Source organism: Phalacrocorax aristotelis, chromosome 3 (assembly GCF_949628215.1).
Source record: "Phalacrocorax aristotelis chromosome 3, bGulAri2.1, whole genome shotgun sequence".
In the NCBI taxonomy this organism is placed as follows: Eukaryota; Metazoa; Chordata; class Aves; order Suliformes; family Phalacrocoracidae; genus Phalacrocorax; species Phalacrocorax aristotelis.
Genome location: NC_134278.1, coordinates 114,561,054 through 114,578,709, shown reverse-complemented (window position 1 = coordinate 114,578,709; position 17,656 = coordinate 114,561,054). Strand labels below are relative to the sequence as shown.

Sequence of the window (17,656 nt, the reverse complement as noted above, 5' to 3'; positions counted from 1 at the left end):
GGTTCTAGGCAGCCCAGGAAAGTTCTCCTTAGTGCAGTCTCCTAGTCTGCAGGTAAAAGTAAGCTTTTTGGGGTAGTCAAATGCCAGGGGATGGTGGGAAAAAATCACTGAAATACTGCACATCATTGTGCGTGGTGCTGAGAACAAAAATGAGTGTCGTTCTGTCATTGTAATAGCTTGGTGTACCTGTACCTCAAGTGCTTGTGTGTAGTTCTGGTCTCCACACTTCAGGGAGAGCACAGCAGAGTCACAGAAGGCACAAAGATTGCCTAACATCATAAAAGCAACAGAGCAGATTGCAACCAAAAAGGAGATGGTTGATGGGGCTATGTTTGACATTCAGAAAATCATAGCCAGAGTGGAAAAGGTGAATGCAGTGTTGTTATTCACCAAATCCCACAATACTGGAATTAGAAAACACTGAAACCAGTAAAAGAATTGTCTAAACAGATAAAAGTACTTTCATTCTGCAGGGGCTACTGAGCTTTTGGAATTTGCTGCCACCAGAAGCTGTGAAAGCAGGTGGTAACAGCCCAGTCAGAGAAGGACCGAAGATAAATGAATGGACAACAAATCTATGAACATATACTAAAGGGATTGGGAAGAGTATAAGGAGAACGGAACACAGAGGACGGCTGGGCTCACAGGCTCTCGCTAACCAGCACCTCCAGCTCTCTGGGTCAGAGACAGAACACAGGGTGAGGTGCCAGTTGGTCTGACTCAACAGGGCACTTAATGAGAATGCAGCCTGATTAGCCAACTTCGCAATTTGCTATTAAAAGAGACAGGATAATTGAACTGAACAGAATACAGATTTAGAAATCAATATTTAATACACATTCCATCACTGCTGTTATTCCCCATTACAAACAACAAAGGAAATGGTATGAAGAAAAGTAATGAAGACACTACTTTACTGATCACTAATGAAGTTACTTACAGCACCTACATTTCCAAGACCTATATTACATCTCCAGTGAAGCATGGAAATATTTGTCCCAATCTCACAAATGAAAAACAAGCATGAATGTATAAAGCTGTAAAAATTGCTTCATGGTAAAAATCAAAGCCCAAATGCAGAATCTGGCATTTTACAAAGATCACGCTTTCTCTCTTTTAGAAGACATTACAAATAAATAAAATAACTGCTTCCAGTTAGCGGCCTGAAAATGGTAAATCACACATTATTTTCCTATAATTATCCCTACTGTAAAAAACACATTTTTCACTTGCATGGATTTTTTTTCCCAAACATGCTGCATTTTCTCCGTCTGATCTCACTCTTCCATTGCTTTCTTTCCTTCACTCACTCATTTCTGTCAGTTGAAGATGCTTATGTATGCTTTCACGTCTTATTTCCTATACATTTGATTCTCTATAGCACCTCATTTGTTCTTTTTTATTTATTGGTCTTTTCAGATTGATTTTTCATTTTCAACTGTTTGTGTCTTATCTTCTTCCATACTAGGGAGGGAATATTCCTTTTGTGAAACAGAAAACTGTTTAAAAGCTGCATCAAATGGAACCATCAGCCTAATCCTCCCAATTGAAACTGAGATGAGAAAGAGCAAGTACAGTCTAAGCTCAGAAAGCTTAAGTTCACCACCAGTTCTACAAGCTTCCTTTGAGGAGAAAAAGGACACTGAATAAAGCAGTTTACTTTATGGCTTTCTCATGCATACACTGATTTATACCTTTAAAAAGTGCTACACAGATGATAACTTGAGGTTTGTGAACGAAGAATCAAGTTTAACTACAGGCAAATTTGCTTTGCTATAAAATTTTTAACGTCATGCAAATTATTCTACAACTAAGATTGGCCTAGTCTTGGTTGACAGATGGCTTTATAAACTTAGAAACTGAAAAGTGAATCCATGTAAGCGTATTATTTGGTTTTATGTATATAATTTGAATATTCATAATATGTAATTTTAAGTGTGGTACAGTGTTTCAGATACACATCAACAAACCATGCCCACTATCCACTGAGAAACGGGGAAAAAGATAAATGCTTCATAGAATGGCATCAAACAGCTTCAACAGATGGCCATCACTGATCAACAAACTAAAATAAACCAGAAGTCTTACAAATCTGGCAAAACAATATTTCCTTTTGTAAAAGCTTGTCTTTGTAAATAGATATATGGCAAGTTTTCACAGTTAATTCTGGCTCTTGGAGTGTAACAGAAATCACACAAGTGGATTTAGAGAAAAACTGTTGAAGATGCCTTTTAAACACAGATTTGTCTTATGCAACATCAACTTCAAAATACCACTTGCTGTAGAATTATTATGAACAATTTGGTAATTTTCTGTTTAGGCATATCTCTATGTATCACTGTCAAGCTGAGTAACTACTGATAGTTTTCATCTATGCCAGATCTGTGTTATGAGGTGAAACAGCCTGAAAATGGACCTGGAAACACTTTACAGTTTAAGAAACTCACAATGAATACATCAAAATTCAGAATACACAGAAATTCTAACCATACTACAAAAAAAAAAAATTACATCCAACCTGACAAATATGTAATGTAGATCTCTTAAAAAGTGAATTCTTTCTTCTAAACTATAAACCAAAAGATAAGAATATACTATACTTTTATTATAATTCATATCCAAAAAACTGGATTGGCAGGCTCTCTCTCACATTTCTCAGGTATTTCTATACAAGCCATACTGACCCCTCTACACACACTTTTTCAGACAAATACTCATTTTCAGAGTATGAGCTGTCTGGCAGGTTGTCATGGACAGCTTAAATGCACACTAGTTTTTTTTGTTTTTCCTCAATGCTGAGTCGGGCTGTTTAGGTCAGGATAACTGAAATTGCTATGGCAGAGAGAGGGAAGAAATTTGAGAAGAAAAAAGCTGCCTTGATAAAGTTCTTGTTGAAAAACGTTATTGATTACACCTGTAGAGAAATGAGCTTCTACATCACTAGGACCCATTTGGAGCTGAAATTACAAGTGCAAGCTTAAGATCTAAAGTATACATAACCTAAAATGAAGAAAGGGACCTTTTAGATCAATGAACATTCTGTCCCAGACAAGGCAATAGCTTTCTTGATCCTGTGTAGATCATCTACATTGTTTGAAAAATCTGAGACTATCACCTTATCTTAGGAAAAGAAACAAATGCCAGATTGAACACATACTGCAAAAAAAGATGTTTAAACACTGAAAGATAGAAAGATAATCAAGCAGCACCTAGCCACTAAAATGGAGACTTCAGGAAATAATTTTCTTGTATTTCACAAAGTTAAAAAGCAAGGCATTGGAAACATGCCAATAAAGATCCCTCGATATAATCACCTTCTACCAGAAAGAGTGATTAACTCTTCTACCCACCCCACCCCCCAAAAAAAACCCAACCAACCAACCAACAAACCCTGCATGCCTGCATTGAAAATTGATTTGTGAGAATAACATCAGTGAAAACCCTCAAAGGTCTAGAGGTCAAAACTGCTTTCTTTTAATGTGTTTCTGGTAACACAAACCAAGATAATTTTTACTTATCTCTGGACATTACATTATCACTGTATTACATACAGTATTAGAATTAGGAAAACATTTTAAGATTTCAGTTATCCAGAAATTAACAGAAGCTTATTTGTATTGTGCAGCAAGGTGGTTTTTTTTTCCCTAAACTCTGAAACATTAGCATATCTGCACAGTTAGAAATAAAATATTTACACAACAGTCAATGCTTCCCAAAGCACAGTACAAATAAAATAGCTAATCAACATGTTGCCTATGCAACCATTTTATTTCTCAAGTGCGGTAACTAAGGTAAAGATGGATCCAGTTGCCCAAGTTTAATCATTCCATTTACAAGAAGCTCTTTTACAAGGATATTAATGACTTAGTGATGAAAAAATTTTCAAAGGCTTTTCAGACTGACCAAAGGCCTTACCAGAGCTCCTGCCAGCACCATTTTGAGGGTGACAGAGCAGTGGAACAGGCTGCCCAGGGAGGTTGTGGAGTCTCTTTCCCTGCAGACATTCAAAACCCAGCTGGGCACGTTCCTGTGCCCCTGCTCTAGGTGTCCCTGCTCAAGCAGGGGGGCTGGACAGATGATCTCCAGAGGTCCCTTCCAACCCCTGCCATTCTGTGATTCTGTGATTTAGTCTCTGTATTTCAATTAGGTCAGCGATGTAGTAGTTGCATTTTAAGTTAAAACAATATTCAAAAGTCTCTTTTGGATATCTATGTGCTGCTTCTGAACACCACAGTTCTCCACTGGGGGAGAAAGCAGAATTACTTGCTTACAAAATGCTAGTGCTAAATTAGATCTGCAGCCACTGCTTTTTTCTCGATTTATTTCAAGTACCTGGGACAGTGCTTCAACTGCTTTTTCCTCAGGAGTTAATTCCTCACTTGTTTCAATATCATCATAAATTGATCCATATTTGGAACACCTTTTGGCAAATTATTATCACTAAGTTTCCACCAAGCACAGGAAAACTGTAAAATGGGTATCTACGACAGATAAGGATGTCAGACCCCTACTGGTAAAGCTGAAAGTGAGACATAGCTGCCTAATCAGTAACTAATTTAAATGAGTGACTCCCACATGGAAAGAAAAATAAAATACCTGCACCATCACCAGTATAAAGCACAGGTATCTGAGGATGCCTGACCAAAAAGAAAATTAAGGAAAAAAATTTTGTCTAGATTATACTTGAAAATCCCATCTCTTTGCATGTTACTACCTGTAAAAAAATTGTGCACGACTACCAACATTTCTTAGTTTAGAACTGCATTAGTACCGAAGCCTTTACTCTTTTCCTGTTTTGCTTTTTCAATGCCCAGGAGACAGGGTCTAAAATTTAATTCGTCATCACTCAGGCAGAGGATTACGAACAGTGTAATCATTAGGAGCAAAAACTATTGAAGCACTGAATAAAAAAAGCCACCCAATATCATCAATGCTTAATCAAAGCAAAGGCAAGAAATTCTCTCTGCACTGACAAATACATTTAATACCCCAATACACCTTCTGAAGTAAAAATAACTCCACACCATGCTTTCTACAGCAGCCAAGTACTTAAAGGGAAACACAGAGCATTTAGCCATATTATACCACTATTAATTCAACCTACTAGTATTAGAAAACCTCAACATTTTTCAACTGAAAACAAATTAAAAAGAGGAAAAATAATATGTGTCAGTAATTTCCCACATTTACAGCATTATTCTACAGACATCTATCAGTTCTTTCAATAGAAACATGCTTTAGAACCAGAAATTTATGCAGTAATAACCAATTAATATTTCCCCTTGATTAGTCACATCATAGTATCTCAAGAAGAGGCAAGACAATAAAATAGTAGCAAATGCAGATAAAAATTGACCTTTTCCCCCTTTCATTATCTTTTTCAAATTCTGGTACTACTGACAAAAAAAGCATTACTTTTCAAAGCATGAATTGGTCTGGTTAGGCAAATACTTCCCCAATTAAAACAGCATCATTCAATGTCAGATGAAACATGGAAAATGAATTGCGTTCCCTTCTGATTTAATGTACCATCTCCGTATTTGCTCTCTCTATAGCAAAAATAGCAAACCAGAATGATTCCATAAATCTGGGAAGTTCAGTACACAAGCACGACATACACAAGGAATAACAGCTTCTCTAAAGGAGTTTAAACAGAAAGAAATTAAGTCTTTTAAACTTTTATTACAGTGACACCTTGTGGCTACATTTGACTTATTTTGAGACCTCTCAAAATTTTACATTTGCTTGTAATTGCTTTAATGAACTTCTTCAAAATCTGTGGTCTATAATGAAGCAAAAATATGAAGCCACAAAACAAAAATGAAAGGATGAAAAGTGAGAAGGATAAAACAAAAAACAGCAGTGCCTTTTAAAAGATCTTCAGAGGCATTAATATTGACTTAATGTATTTGCACTTTTTTATCCCCAAAAAAGAGCTATGGCTTAGAATCACAACTCTGACTGCTATCTCAATTTGAAAAACTGCCTTTTTTTTTTTAAAAAAAAAAAAAAAAAGGGTGTTACCTATCCATATTCAAACTGATGTCCACATGGGATATGAAAAATATGCTACAAGCAGCTCTTTTATCATTTTTAATCACTGATTTCTTGAAACACAACACAATTCAACCTTGTCAGGACTATGGACTGAATCAGTGCTATATAAGAAAGAGTTCTTTTTAACATAATCAGAGAGACAGTATTCATTTTTTCAGGTTAATGACAGGGTAAACAGTTGGCATAATTAAAAGGTACATATTAAAAATACTTGGAAATATGAAACAAAAACAGTCACTTAAAAAAAAATCACTAACAAACCACACAAGGATAAAAAGCACACAAGCATTCTCTTCTACACTGCTTAACTCTTAAAAGAGGAAGCTGGAATAACTATGACCCTGACGCCTGTTCCCAGTTCTGAGAGGAACCTGCTTACATGACTCTCTTCTGTTTCCTGTCTTCCCTCTAGAGAAAGTCTTCAGCTCTACATGAACATTGGTATTTAAGGGCAAACAATGAAACTAGGACCAAAAGAAATTATAAAAAAAAAAAAAACCAGTACCATAATAAAAAAGAAAAAGTTACGCTGTAATCCTGTTCTGTTATATATTGCTGTTCAATTCTTAAAGGTAGTGGAATAATGTCTTCTAGAAGTCTTTAAAGCAAAAATTAAAAGTCTTTCTAAAATATAATTATGTCAATAAAAAATCCAGGTACTATACCTAGCATATACCTCAAAATATAGCAACATCCTCTCATCTGTTTTACTAAACTTCGATGCCTAAGAAATAATCTTTCCTGTACAAATTAGCTTGTGTATCTAAATCAAGGAGTACGTCCTATACATCACAAATAAATCACCTTCCGTATGTGAGAAAGCGTAAACAATCTTCTCGTCTCCTTTTCATTATAGCATTTCAAAGTCTTCAGTCACTGCCCTTCCATTTTCCGTCTATTAACCTAGACAAAGGTTACGGCTGGCAAAAGCTATCCTGAACCTATTAAAATATAGACTGGAGATTACAAGTAAATATTCTTATTTATAAGTAAGGACAAGTAAGTAACAGGAAGAAGATAAGAATGTAAATAACCTTATCACGTTACTTACTTGATTCTGCCTAATCAGTTTGGATGGCTTGGTACTTGCTTTGCCAAGTACAAATTATCTTCCATGGGAAGCACAATAATGCCCCTAACTCTAACAGTATTGTGAACATTCCACAATGCTCTGTATATATATATAAAAATAAATTCAAAGTCACAATAGAGACTATGACACACATAATACAATAAGTTACTTCTTAAGGAGACTGACCTTTGTGGTTTAAATTACTTATTTTGTGGTACATTGTGGTATAAATTAATTACTTAACATATTTATAATATTTAACAAATAACCGCCAGAAGGTTGCATTTTTTTCATTCAGCTCCTATGTAAGAGGCATTGATTGTAGTTCTGAAAAGAGAAAGATTCACTTAAGACACAAATGAAAAGTTTTCAAAAAACAAACAATAAAAGCCAACCTGCACACATGCAAATAGAAGCTACACTCCATCAATTTTTATGCCCATGGAAATGTTTGAATAGCTTCTTAAAACTCAGGTGAACACATTAATTCAGCCCTTGACAGCACTCACCTTGCATAACTAATATTTATGTGAAAGGTAACTCAAAAAGACAACTAACCTTCCCTAATATTACAGGGCTCATATTCTCTTTATAATCTATGTTTGGCCAATTGCTCTAGTGTATCAGACACAACCAGGATGTTCTTCAACAACCTGTACAGAATCTGGTATGTTCTACTCCCTTGCTTTGAAAAATGGTGTGTAAATAAAAGCCACAGCCAATAACCCCAGTCTCCAATTCTCCGTTACTACTCAAGAAGTCATCCTATACAGTGATGCCACAAAAGCACTTTGAGCTAAAATCAACTTAAAAAAAAAAAAACAAAAACAAACAACCAAAACCAAACCAACAAAAAAAACCCAACACCAAACCAAAACACACTTATCTCGAATCTATACTGGTAAGAAACTGCACTGTGAAAAGATACTTAGAACAGCTTCTTCCACTGACAATACATACAAACCTTTAAAAAAATTGCTCCATGGTTCCCTAAGTGGTTGCTTGCAAAGAGATTATTATCTGCATCATTAAAACAAAAGGGGGATAAATGTTAAAACTAACGGCAAGAAGACAGAGCAAAGCATGATACTTGCAATGCACTCCTCAGTACTTTTGTCCATGGACAGGAAAATTTTGGCAGAGGGACTTGTCATGCTGACTCAAGAGTATAGAGCAGAAGCAGTGTTGAGTAATATGAAAACATAACTAGCTTTGGACATAAAGAACGTACTGATTAAACTAGTGCTAATGAACGTGAGTGATTTGCTGAGTTGCATTACAGTCTTCCTTTAAAAATGGGGCAGGCATTTACATATTCAGATGAAATTAATGGGGTTTTTTCATTATCTATTGATAATCAGATAACAATTTCTTTCTAAACAAAGCATATAACACACTTTAAACATATCCGCCCTTTGATAAGCACACATAACTTATCTGTAAAAACAGTATCAAATATTAAAAGAATCACTCTAAAAATCTCATAGTAGCTCGTATTTTAAATTTGTGCTCACAACATTGGAGATCATCTCTTTTTTTAGATGACAAAAACTGCTGTGTATTTTAGGATTTCTGTTTTATGTATGTTAGTATGCTATAGAGAACTAGTTTAATTAATTTAAGTAAACAAAACTGTTTTTAAATACATAACCACAAAAGCCTGAAATCAGAGACAGAAAAAAACCCTAGTCCTGCTTGCTTACTCCATTCTATACAGAATATTAATTAAAGATTAGATAAATAAAAGTCTCAGATACTAATATGTATGTGTATGTAGCCTCCCCCACTCAAAGCCTCTCTTCTGGAGGTCAGCTGGTCCAAACCCCTGATTAAAGCAGAGCCAACCTTCAAGTTGGACCTATTTATATCAATACGAATAAATAAATACAAAGTTCTTAAAGTGGAACTCCTCAAAAAAATCGTCAGCAATTTTAGGTTTCTAATCACATTCAAAACAGCCTTTTCTTCTTATTTACAGGGGAAAATACATAAAAAGAACACTAAATTACAGTCACAGTACTTTTACTTTTAACTAGCACTTATAACATAGGCTTCAATTCACTGACGTAAAGAGAGATTACAGAACAGCCTTATCATGTTGACTCACAACTGAGAACTCATATTGCCTTAAGGTTACTGCTCCTTAATAATAAGAATTCATAAATTTATGCTGCTACATGACTTTCTCTCTAGCTCTTTCACTTGCTCCTCAGTGTAGCTGCACCTCCAGGGAATTCCCCACCTCTTTGTGGGTATGATAATGAGGAACAGAGATTTATAGAAAAATAACAGGTTTACTGGGGATCATGGTGCAGAACAGGAAAAATGAGAGGCATGAGGACTCTGAGATAAGGAAACCTGTGCTATAGTTACCTGAGCAACTGTATACTTCAAATATCTGCTAAAATAAAACTGCAAGGGGGAGGTTTCCAGGTGTGGTTGTACATGCATTTAAGTAGGTAATATATAGCTATGCATACAAAAACACCACATGAAGTGAACTCCCTCCTGATAACCTGCTCTTCCAATAGAGGGCAAGTCACTTCCAGAGGATTAAGAGATCAAAGAGCTAGAATATGTAAGAGGTCCTTTTGTTCCAAAAAATGAGTAAGGTACCACCTAAAACTCTGGAATAACGTTCTCCCCTCTACTGTCCCCTCATGCACATTCAAGCAAGGCTACAAAAAGCCTTCACCAAAACAGAACAATGATGCTTTCAAAACACAGGACACGGACACGCAGAGATGAAGACAGCTGGGGCAGGGGGTTGGAGAATGACAAACAGATAAACAATGTTGATATAAAAAATCACTTCTGGACAAGTCTTTGGATGAGGCCAAAGAACGGCTGCCCTTTTGAAAGAAGATGAGGGAAGGTCCCGCTGTAACACCCTAGATCTCTTGAAATCTTCTTGCTAACATGATGGAAGCAAAAAAAGCTGTGCTTACTAACAATTTGTCCAATTTGTACCAACTGAAGGTCACACACACACACAAAAATATCCCCAGGAAAAGTAAAATGCCTATAAACTCCACGAGGCATTTCATCATTGCTATATGATTTATCAGAGACACCTTTAGGCAAAAATTTATCAGATACACACACAAACTAGGGGACACCGCCAACCATTTCCTAAAGAGAAAACAGTAAAAGGAGAAACAGTAAAAGGGAAAAGGTGAGAATGCATTGGTTTGTAACAGGAAAAATTAATTGCAAGTCAGTTACATTCAGTATGAACTTACTAAATGGACAGGAAGGCTAAGAAAGAGATATCTGACGAGAGACACACAAGTGACCCTCCAGACCCTTTCCCCATAGACTGCAACTGTTTGCCAGCAATCCCAAGCTGCAGAGCAGTAAAGATCACAGAGGTCATTTTTTGGGGGAAAATGCACTTCCTCTCCCTGGGGATTCCAAGAGTTGCTGTGCTGATTAAAAAGTTTGTGTCTACAGAATAATTATTACAATACAGGTCATTTCCTCTTTGGGACCTATGACCCAAAACCTCATGATAACACCTCTGGAATCTACAGACTGTGGCCTCTCTATCAATGAGCTCAAGTCACTTTTTGGATAAGAGAGATTCGGTGTGGTCATACACTTTTTCCAGAATTCCCAGCACCTTCAGTAAAAAGACATCATCAGCTTAATCATGATTAAACCCACCTAGCTGCTTCGGTTTACACACTTGAGCATTGCTCAAACCTCCTTAGTCCTAACTCCCCCCCTTCGTTCTTTCACAACTGTTTAAAACACTCTTTCAATGCAAGAGCAGAAAATACATAAAAATACATTCATTTCCAAGTTTTACAGCAAATATGTAAACACATTTTAAATATTTTGGCAGTCAAGGAATGTTATTTACTACTGAGTGAAAAACCCACATCAGCTGCAAGAGGAAAAGGGAGTATGACACAAAAAAAAAAGAAAAAAAGAGAGACAGAAAGAAGAGATACACAGCTAGAGATGAAATCACCAGTTTTCAAAACAATGCCTGCAATTTATCACCTATATTTATATTAAAAAAGCATCCACCAAGATAGACAAATTTTTTAAGATAGTTGATGAAGGTTGTATATATCATATATTATCAGAAATACATAATGCAGTAGCAAAATCCAGCAACGTATTCTGATCTCTACGTTATTTAATGATAGCCACGCAACATTACATTGATGAACTAACCTGCAGACACGGGCAGGAAAATACAGGTTCTGCCAGGACCGACAAAGGTATTTAGAGTGATCGATAACCCGAATCCAGTCTAACTCATCCATGGACACCTCAATGTAGTAGGAATAAGACCTATGGATTGCCAAAAACCACTGGTTAGAATACAAGCAGCCACACCTTAGGTATTAAATTTTACACTTTTTTCTGGATTTTCAGTTGTGCTGAAAAGAAGGCGATTTGTCCCTCCCCACAGACGTGTATCTAAGATATCTAAAAGAGATACCTATTTTCAAACTAGCTTTGAAAATAAATTCACATGCAGTTATGTTAAGACACGTTTTCAGAATGACTTAAAACATCCTAACACTCACAATCTGCAGTAATTAGGTGAGACCATTGTGCCTCAAATAATGCAATGGAGACTTTCAACTCAGTATTAGAAATAATCACTTGTATTTCTTCCATGTGGAATAAATCTGAAACACCAGTGATACAATTATTATTTCTATCACTATATCAACAAAAAAAATTAAAAAGTTAGCAAATCAAAAATGCAAATTCAAACCCTTGACTTGAACAAAGCAAATTTACTTTATGCTCATTTTCTCACTGATGTTGATCTTCACTCCTGACCCTCTCAGTTGTTTATGATACATTGTTGAGCCTGTCATTACTTACACACCCCAAAATTACCTCATCAAAAATAAAAAAAATCACCAACATAATCCTTGTCTTTTTCTTACTTATCAAGTACATTTAGCTTATAGTTTGCTGTTAGAAGAAAGCAAACTCAAACTAAGACTGAAAAGCCACAGCTATTTCCATATTATACCTACAACAGTGATACTTAGAAACTCCACTTGGGGATCAGCACAACATGAAATACATGTTTCAGAATATTTTCTCTCTCTTAACATACTAGTCTGCAACATTCCCAGCCATTTCAACAGCACCATTTTAGCAATTATCCTCCTTTCACACTGATTTCTAAAAGAAGAGTTGCTTTTCCAGAGTTCTACAGAGACATCTTTTCTTAAACATTAATGCCTTTGTTAATATTTCCAATTTTTCACCAAGGACTGAGAAGGGTAGATGTCTAAAGTGGTATTGTTTAAAAATTTTTAAAATGTTAGGTAACACTATTAATACCAATTTATGCACTTAGGTAGAGTCTTTAAGATGTCAATTCATAATCATCTTTCACATTCACACCAACCACAAGTGTAATATTCACAACCCATAGAAATACACTGTGCTTTAGCAACAATATTATTACCAGACTTATGCATATTTGACTGAAATAAGCTCCAGCATTTTAGAGTTTGAACAGTTTGGAACCAAAAGTTACTGACTGTCTGTCCTCCATGTGGTGAGAATTTAGGGATTCTCACATCCCCGTCGCTAGACTAATGTAAATGTGTAACCAATATGCAAGGTGCTATTTTTTTATTTGTTTCTGAAGGTACCAAGTAAAGAAAAATGATCTTAAAAATACAGTTCCATTATCATAGATGACATTATGCCTTTCATTTTTCTTAAGGAGAGCATCTGTTTTGCAGACTTAATCTGGACAGCCAGTCTCCTTAGCACTTTTACATCTAAGATTCATCTGTTAATAACACCTGTAAACTAGAGGTGCAAAACACACCTGTTAGTTTGTATTTACATTATCTATATAAATATATCCAATAGACCAGAGTTTCACAGAGACAGTTAAAATGAACTAGTTGTTTAAAAAGATGTTCAACAAGAGCCACTGTGTGCTCGTACAGTTGCTAGAATAATGACTCCAAAAGACATCATTATGTATCCCACGAGAAAGATGCAGATAAGTGGCTAGAAATTCTTAGAGTAAAAGAGTACATAGGTTGGAAAGGATCTCTTAAAAAAGCGAGGACAATCTTAGAAGACATTCCTTAAGTTCTTGGCTGGTAAAGTTCTGCACACCTTCAAGGACTGATATCCATAACCTCTGTGGGCAAACTCTTCCAAAGTTCAACTACTCCATTATAAATTCTTTTCCTAATATTGAATAGGAATTTATCTTGTTGCTTGTGTACACTGCTCTTTGCCCTCTCAGCACACATATGTAAGAGAAGTCTGGCCCTGTATTCTTTATATTCTTTCGTTAAACAGCAAAGACATCAGTAAGTTCCCCCTTCTAAGCTTTCTCCTCTTAAAACAGCAAGTTCTCTCAGCCTCTCCTTGTACATCATGTGCTCAAGCTCTCATCATCTTGGTGTCCTGCTGAACACACTCCAGTATGTCAGTATCTTATACTGAGGAGCCCACAGCTGGACAAAGTACTCAAATGCTTCCTTTTCCATTTATCCTAGACAGTTGAGCTACTGGGGGGAAAAAACCTGACAATTCAGGTGCTGTACCTGATAAGAAACAAAAGAAAGTCCAATAGCAAACTTTCCACAGAAAAACAAAAAAGTCAGGATGCAGAGAAACTAGATCCTAAACCACTGTACCCTCAGTATTTTATGAGGACAAAAAACTCTAGAGCAGAGGTTCACCTTGTCTAATACTCTGTTATCAGCAATGGTTTGTTCTACAAATTTCAGAGGAAGGGCATAGGACACCAAGCAACAGGTAATTTTTTAATAAGTTGTCCCAAGGAGAAGGGTTTTTCCCTGAGTTTCAGGAGCCGCTGATTTATGCAGCTGGAGGAGGGGTATTTTACCAGTTACAAGCTCTCTAAACATTGCTAGAGAACTCATTATTAATATGCGTCTAATACTTTTTCAAATTTTAGAAAATTGGTTGGTAATTGGTTTATAAATTTAGTTGATCTTCCGGGGCAGGTAGTATAATATTGTATGAAGTAGTTTCTTGTACCTTCAAAGTTTTACTTTTCAATCTTTCCAAAAGGAATAGAGGAGAAGCATAAATTTCCATTGAACTGAAATCAGGTGAACTTACTTGAAACAATTACATAGCTAAGAATGCATGCAGTTTGTTTTGAACTATTAATACCTGTAACTCATGTTTTTCATATAATTTAATTTACAAAAATTAAAAAACAATATAACATTAGTACACCCTGTTCTAAAATAACACAGCTTAGTTAAGAAAACAAAATGCAACTGTTTTGCATCTCTAAACTGTTACTCTGGAAGTAATAGAAAATTAATCTTTTATCAGAAAGGTAATAATGTGTTAAAAGTATAAGTAGCTTGGTTTATTATTTTTAATAGAAAATTGCTTACGAATACCTGCAGGAGCTGTCTACTAAATTGTAAAATCCTTGTCATGGCAAGTTAAGATTAATATTTTCAATTTGTCAGATAAAAAGAACCGTGCAATTTTCCTACTTAAGCAGCCACTCAATTGTTCAAATATGCATAAATTGATCTTTCATGCATTCCATAACAATCTAAAGTAGCTGAGCATAAATTGGCTAAGGCATCCATGATAGTTCATACTTCACCAGTCTCACCATGAAGTAGCTTCTAATAACTACTGTAGTTAGTCAGTAATTCACACTCTAAATAAAATTTACTGTCTCTGAATTATTGTCAAAGTGAGTTATTTCTTAACAATTTTGATATATTCAAAGAATCTGAACATTCTTTCAACGTTTGGAATGTAATTATGTAGAAATATGCTTTATGCAAAAAAGTAGAATATTGTTTTTCAAACAGAAAAGCAGTTGAGGACTAAGTGGCAAATAGAAACCAAAACCATTTAAATGATGTAAACTTTCTTTAGTAATATAAATTATTTCATGAAGACACACTGAAATACTATGAGGTAGATTAGTATCACAAAATAGGGTCTGGTGTATAAACAACCAGAGTGCATTTAAAAAACTGGGTTTTTTCAAATAAAACTTGTCATTGTCATCTCCAACACTGTATCATGCCATTTCTGTAAAATATTAAATGAATGTTTTGCATTGATGTATTACAACCAATACAAAATGCATTACCTTCCCTTTTTGTGTCAACTTGGCACCTACCGACTATCTCTGTCCCACAGGAGTATTCGTATGTGGTTGATTATTGATGGCTGGCCTAGTTTAATTTCAATTCCAGAACGGCAGTCATCATCGATCGGGTGTCGAGAGAAGCCATGATCCAAGTCATAGTTCTGAGTGTCCCCATCTAACAAAGCAGACTTCAGCTCCCCTTTTACAACCTGCGCTCCATACTTCATTGTTGCAATATTTTCCCCTGGTACTAAGAAGAAAAAGAAATAACTGCTAATTTTTACATGCTCATACTGCAAATAAGGAACATCAACTGTATTAGATTTCAGACTGGATGTAAGGAAGAAATTTTTTACAATGTGGGTGGTGAAACACTGGAGCAGGTTGACCAGAGAAGTGGTAGATGTGCCATCCCTAGAAACGTTCAAGGCCAGGTTGGATGGGGCTCTGAGCAACCTGGTCTAGTTGAAGATGTCCCTGCTCACTGCAGGGGGGCTGGACTAGATGACCTCTAAGGGTCCCTTCCAACCCAAAGCATTCTATGATTCTATGACTAGGGCAGAACAAAGACATATTGCCAGTATCCTTTCTTGGCCACAAACACATGCTCAAGGAAAAACAAAAGTACAGAGAGGCATTTTAGAAATTTGGCTTCTTGCATTTCATTTGATGCCCCCTAGGTCTTTATGGTAATAATAAGTAGTGATAATTTCCTAGTATGTAGTATCTATATTCTCAGTTCCCATTGTGATTTTACAGAATTCTATGGCACCTTCCTCATTCAATCATCACCTTCCTCTGGTTTTAAAGTTTTGGTCTATTTAGTGTCTCCTTGTGATCAACCTCTCAACTATATCTTTAATATTTTTTTTACCTTTTCTTTCCCATTTTTTATTCTAATTTTAACTGGGGTTTTTTGTTTAAAGTGGAAGGAAACTAAAAATCACATAAAATATTCAAGATGTGGATGCATCATGAATTTGCAGAGTAGTATATACAGTGGTACAGCTATACAAGCTATTTTGATAGCTATACAAGCTTCCAGTACTCTGCAAAGCTAAATGAACCCGAGTGAAATGGGAAACTTTTGGCTACTTGGGCTTTGAACCAACTTGGTAAAGTAAGTTTTTTATGCCACCATTTCATGTTAATAAAGCTGTTATGTCCTAGGAACAGATCTTCCGTCAAGATAACTGGGGATAACGATCCCTAACTCCAGCTACAAAACAATACCTTGACAAACCACCCTGTAAAAAAGACATTTTTAGCAGTTTTGTTTGAGGAGACACTCTGTAAAACATAATCTGAAAGCTAACTGAATAAAAGCTGCCCCTGAAATTCTCAGGCAGGTTGGCAAGAAAAGTATGAATTTTACCAGGATGTTAAGTTTCACATTTAAAGAACAGGATCTGAAGTGGTAAAATTTTAACTGTATCGTAGTACTACTGCATAAAAACATCAAATGCACAACTATAAAATTGCAAGCAGTCATCAATGTTTCAACAAACATAAAAAGTCTCAAGAGCCTGACCTAGTACTAAAACAACACAGAAATTCAGTTCCCTAAAAAGCTGTGATTTTGACAAAGCTAGAAAATTTGAGATTAGGAGCATATTATTATTGAGACATAAAAATGCAAAAGAGAACTCAGAAAACACCTTTTCACTTTTTCAAATTTATCTACTGCACTGTCAACAGAATGTCTTGCATTAGACTTTTACAATATCATAATATTAAACTTATATGTTTAAATATTAATATCCGTAACTACTAAGAGAGAACAAAGGGGAGATGCAGTTCTGAGAAAGTAGTTCTTTTCAGGGCTCATCATACATGACTGACAGACTACAGTGAAGGCTCTCAAAGAACATATAACTGTTCTTTGCTGTGGGGCAAATACTCTATAAATCACACATCAGCAAAATAATATCTTCCTAAGGCTCAGTGTTAGATATTCTTGTTGAATTAACAGAGAGCACAGGCTAAAGTCAAACAAAAGGGTTCTCTCACTTTTTAGGCTTCCATTAATAAAATTTTGGAAGATTTGTTTATACTATTTGGGCAAGCATGTAAAGAGTAAGAGAAAAATCAAAAGCAGTGGATAAAAGATGAAAACCTTCAAGAAGTAGAAAAGTCACCATCAACATAAAAGCATTTACATGTCATATATCCCACAGCCAATGCATTTTGATTTTTAATGGGTTTTGCGAAGTTTTTTCTATTAAAATACTTCCCCTAAGAAAATGCACTTCTATTACAGCATTTGTGTTTGACCAATATCTGAGATCCAAAGCAAGAAAATACACTGACTAATATTACTGGAGAAATAGAAGTGGCAAGAACAGTACATAACAAGATACTTCATTATGTAAGCCTTCTAAAATACATAATGATAGATAAAAGCTCAAAACACAAAT

General features: G+C 35.6%; 1 protein-coding gene across 2 annotated transcripts in view; it reads right to left on the bottom strand.

The window, feature by feature from the left end:
- The window catches only part of BTBD9 (BTB domain containing 9), a 135,608-nt gene that overhangs the window by 104,505 nt on the left and 13,447 nt on the right, over positions 1-17,656 (bottom strand). For both annotated transcript variants that reach the window (XM_075089142.1, XM_075089143.1), the window contains 2 exons: positions 15,270-15,489; positions 11,315-11,434 (listed from right to left, as the gene is read on the bottom strand). In XM_075089142.1, the coding sequence (XP_074945243.1) occupies positions 11,315-11,434; positions 15,270-15,489 (340 nt within the window). The remainder of the gene's footprint in view (positions 1-11,314; positions 11,435-15,269; positions 15,490-17,656) is intronic.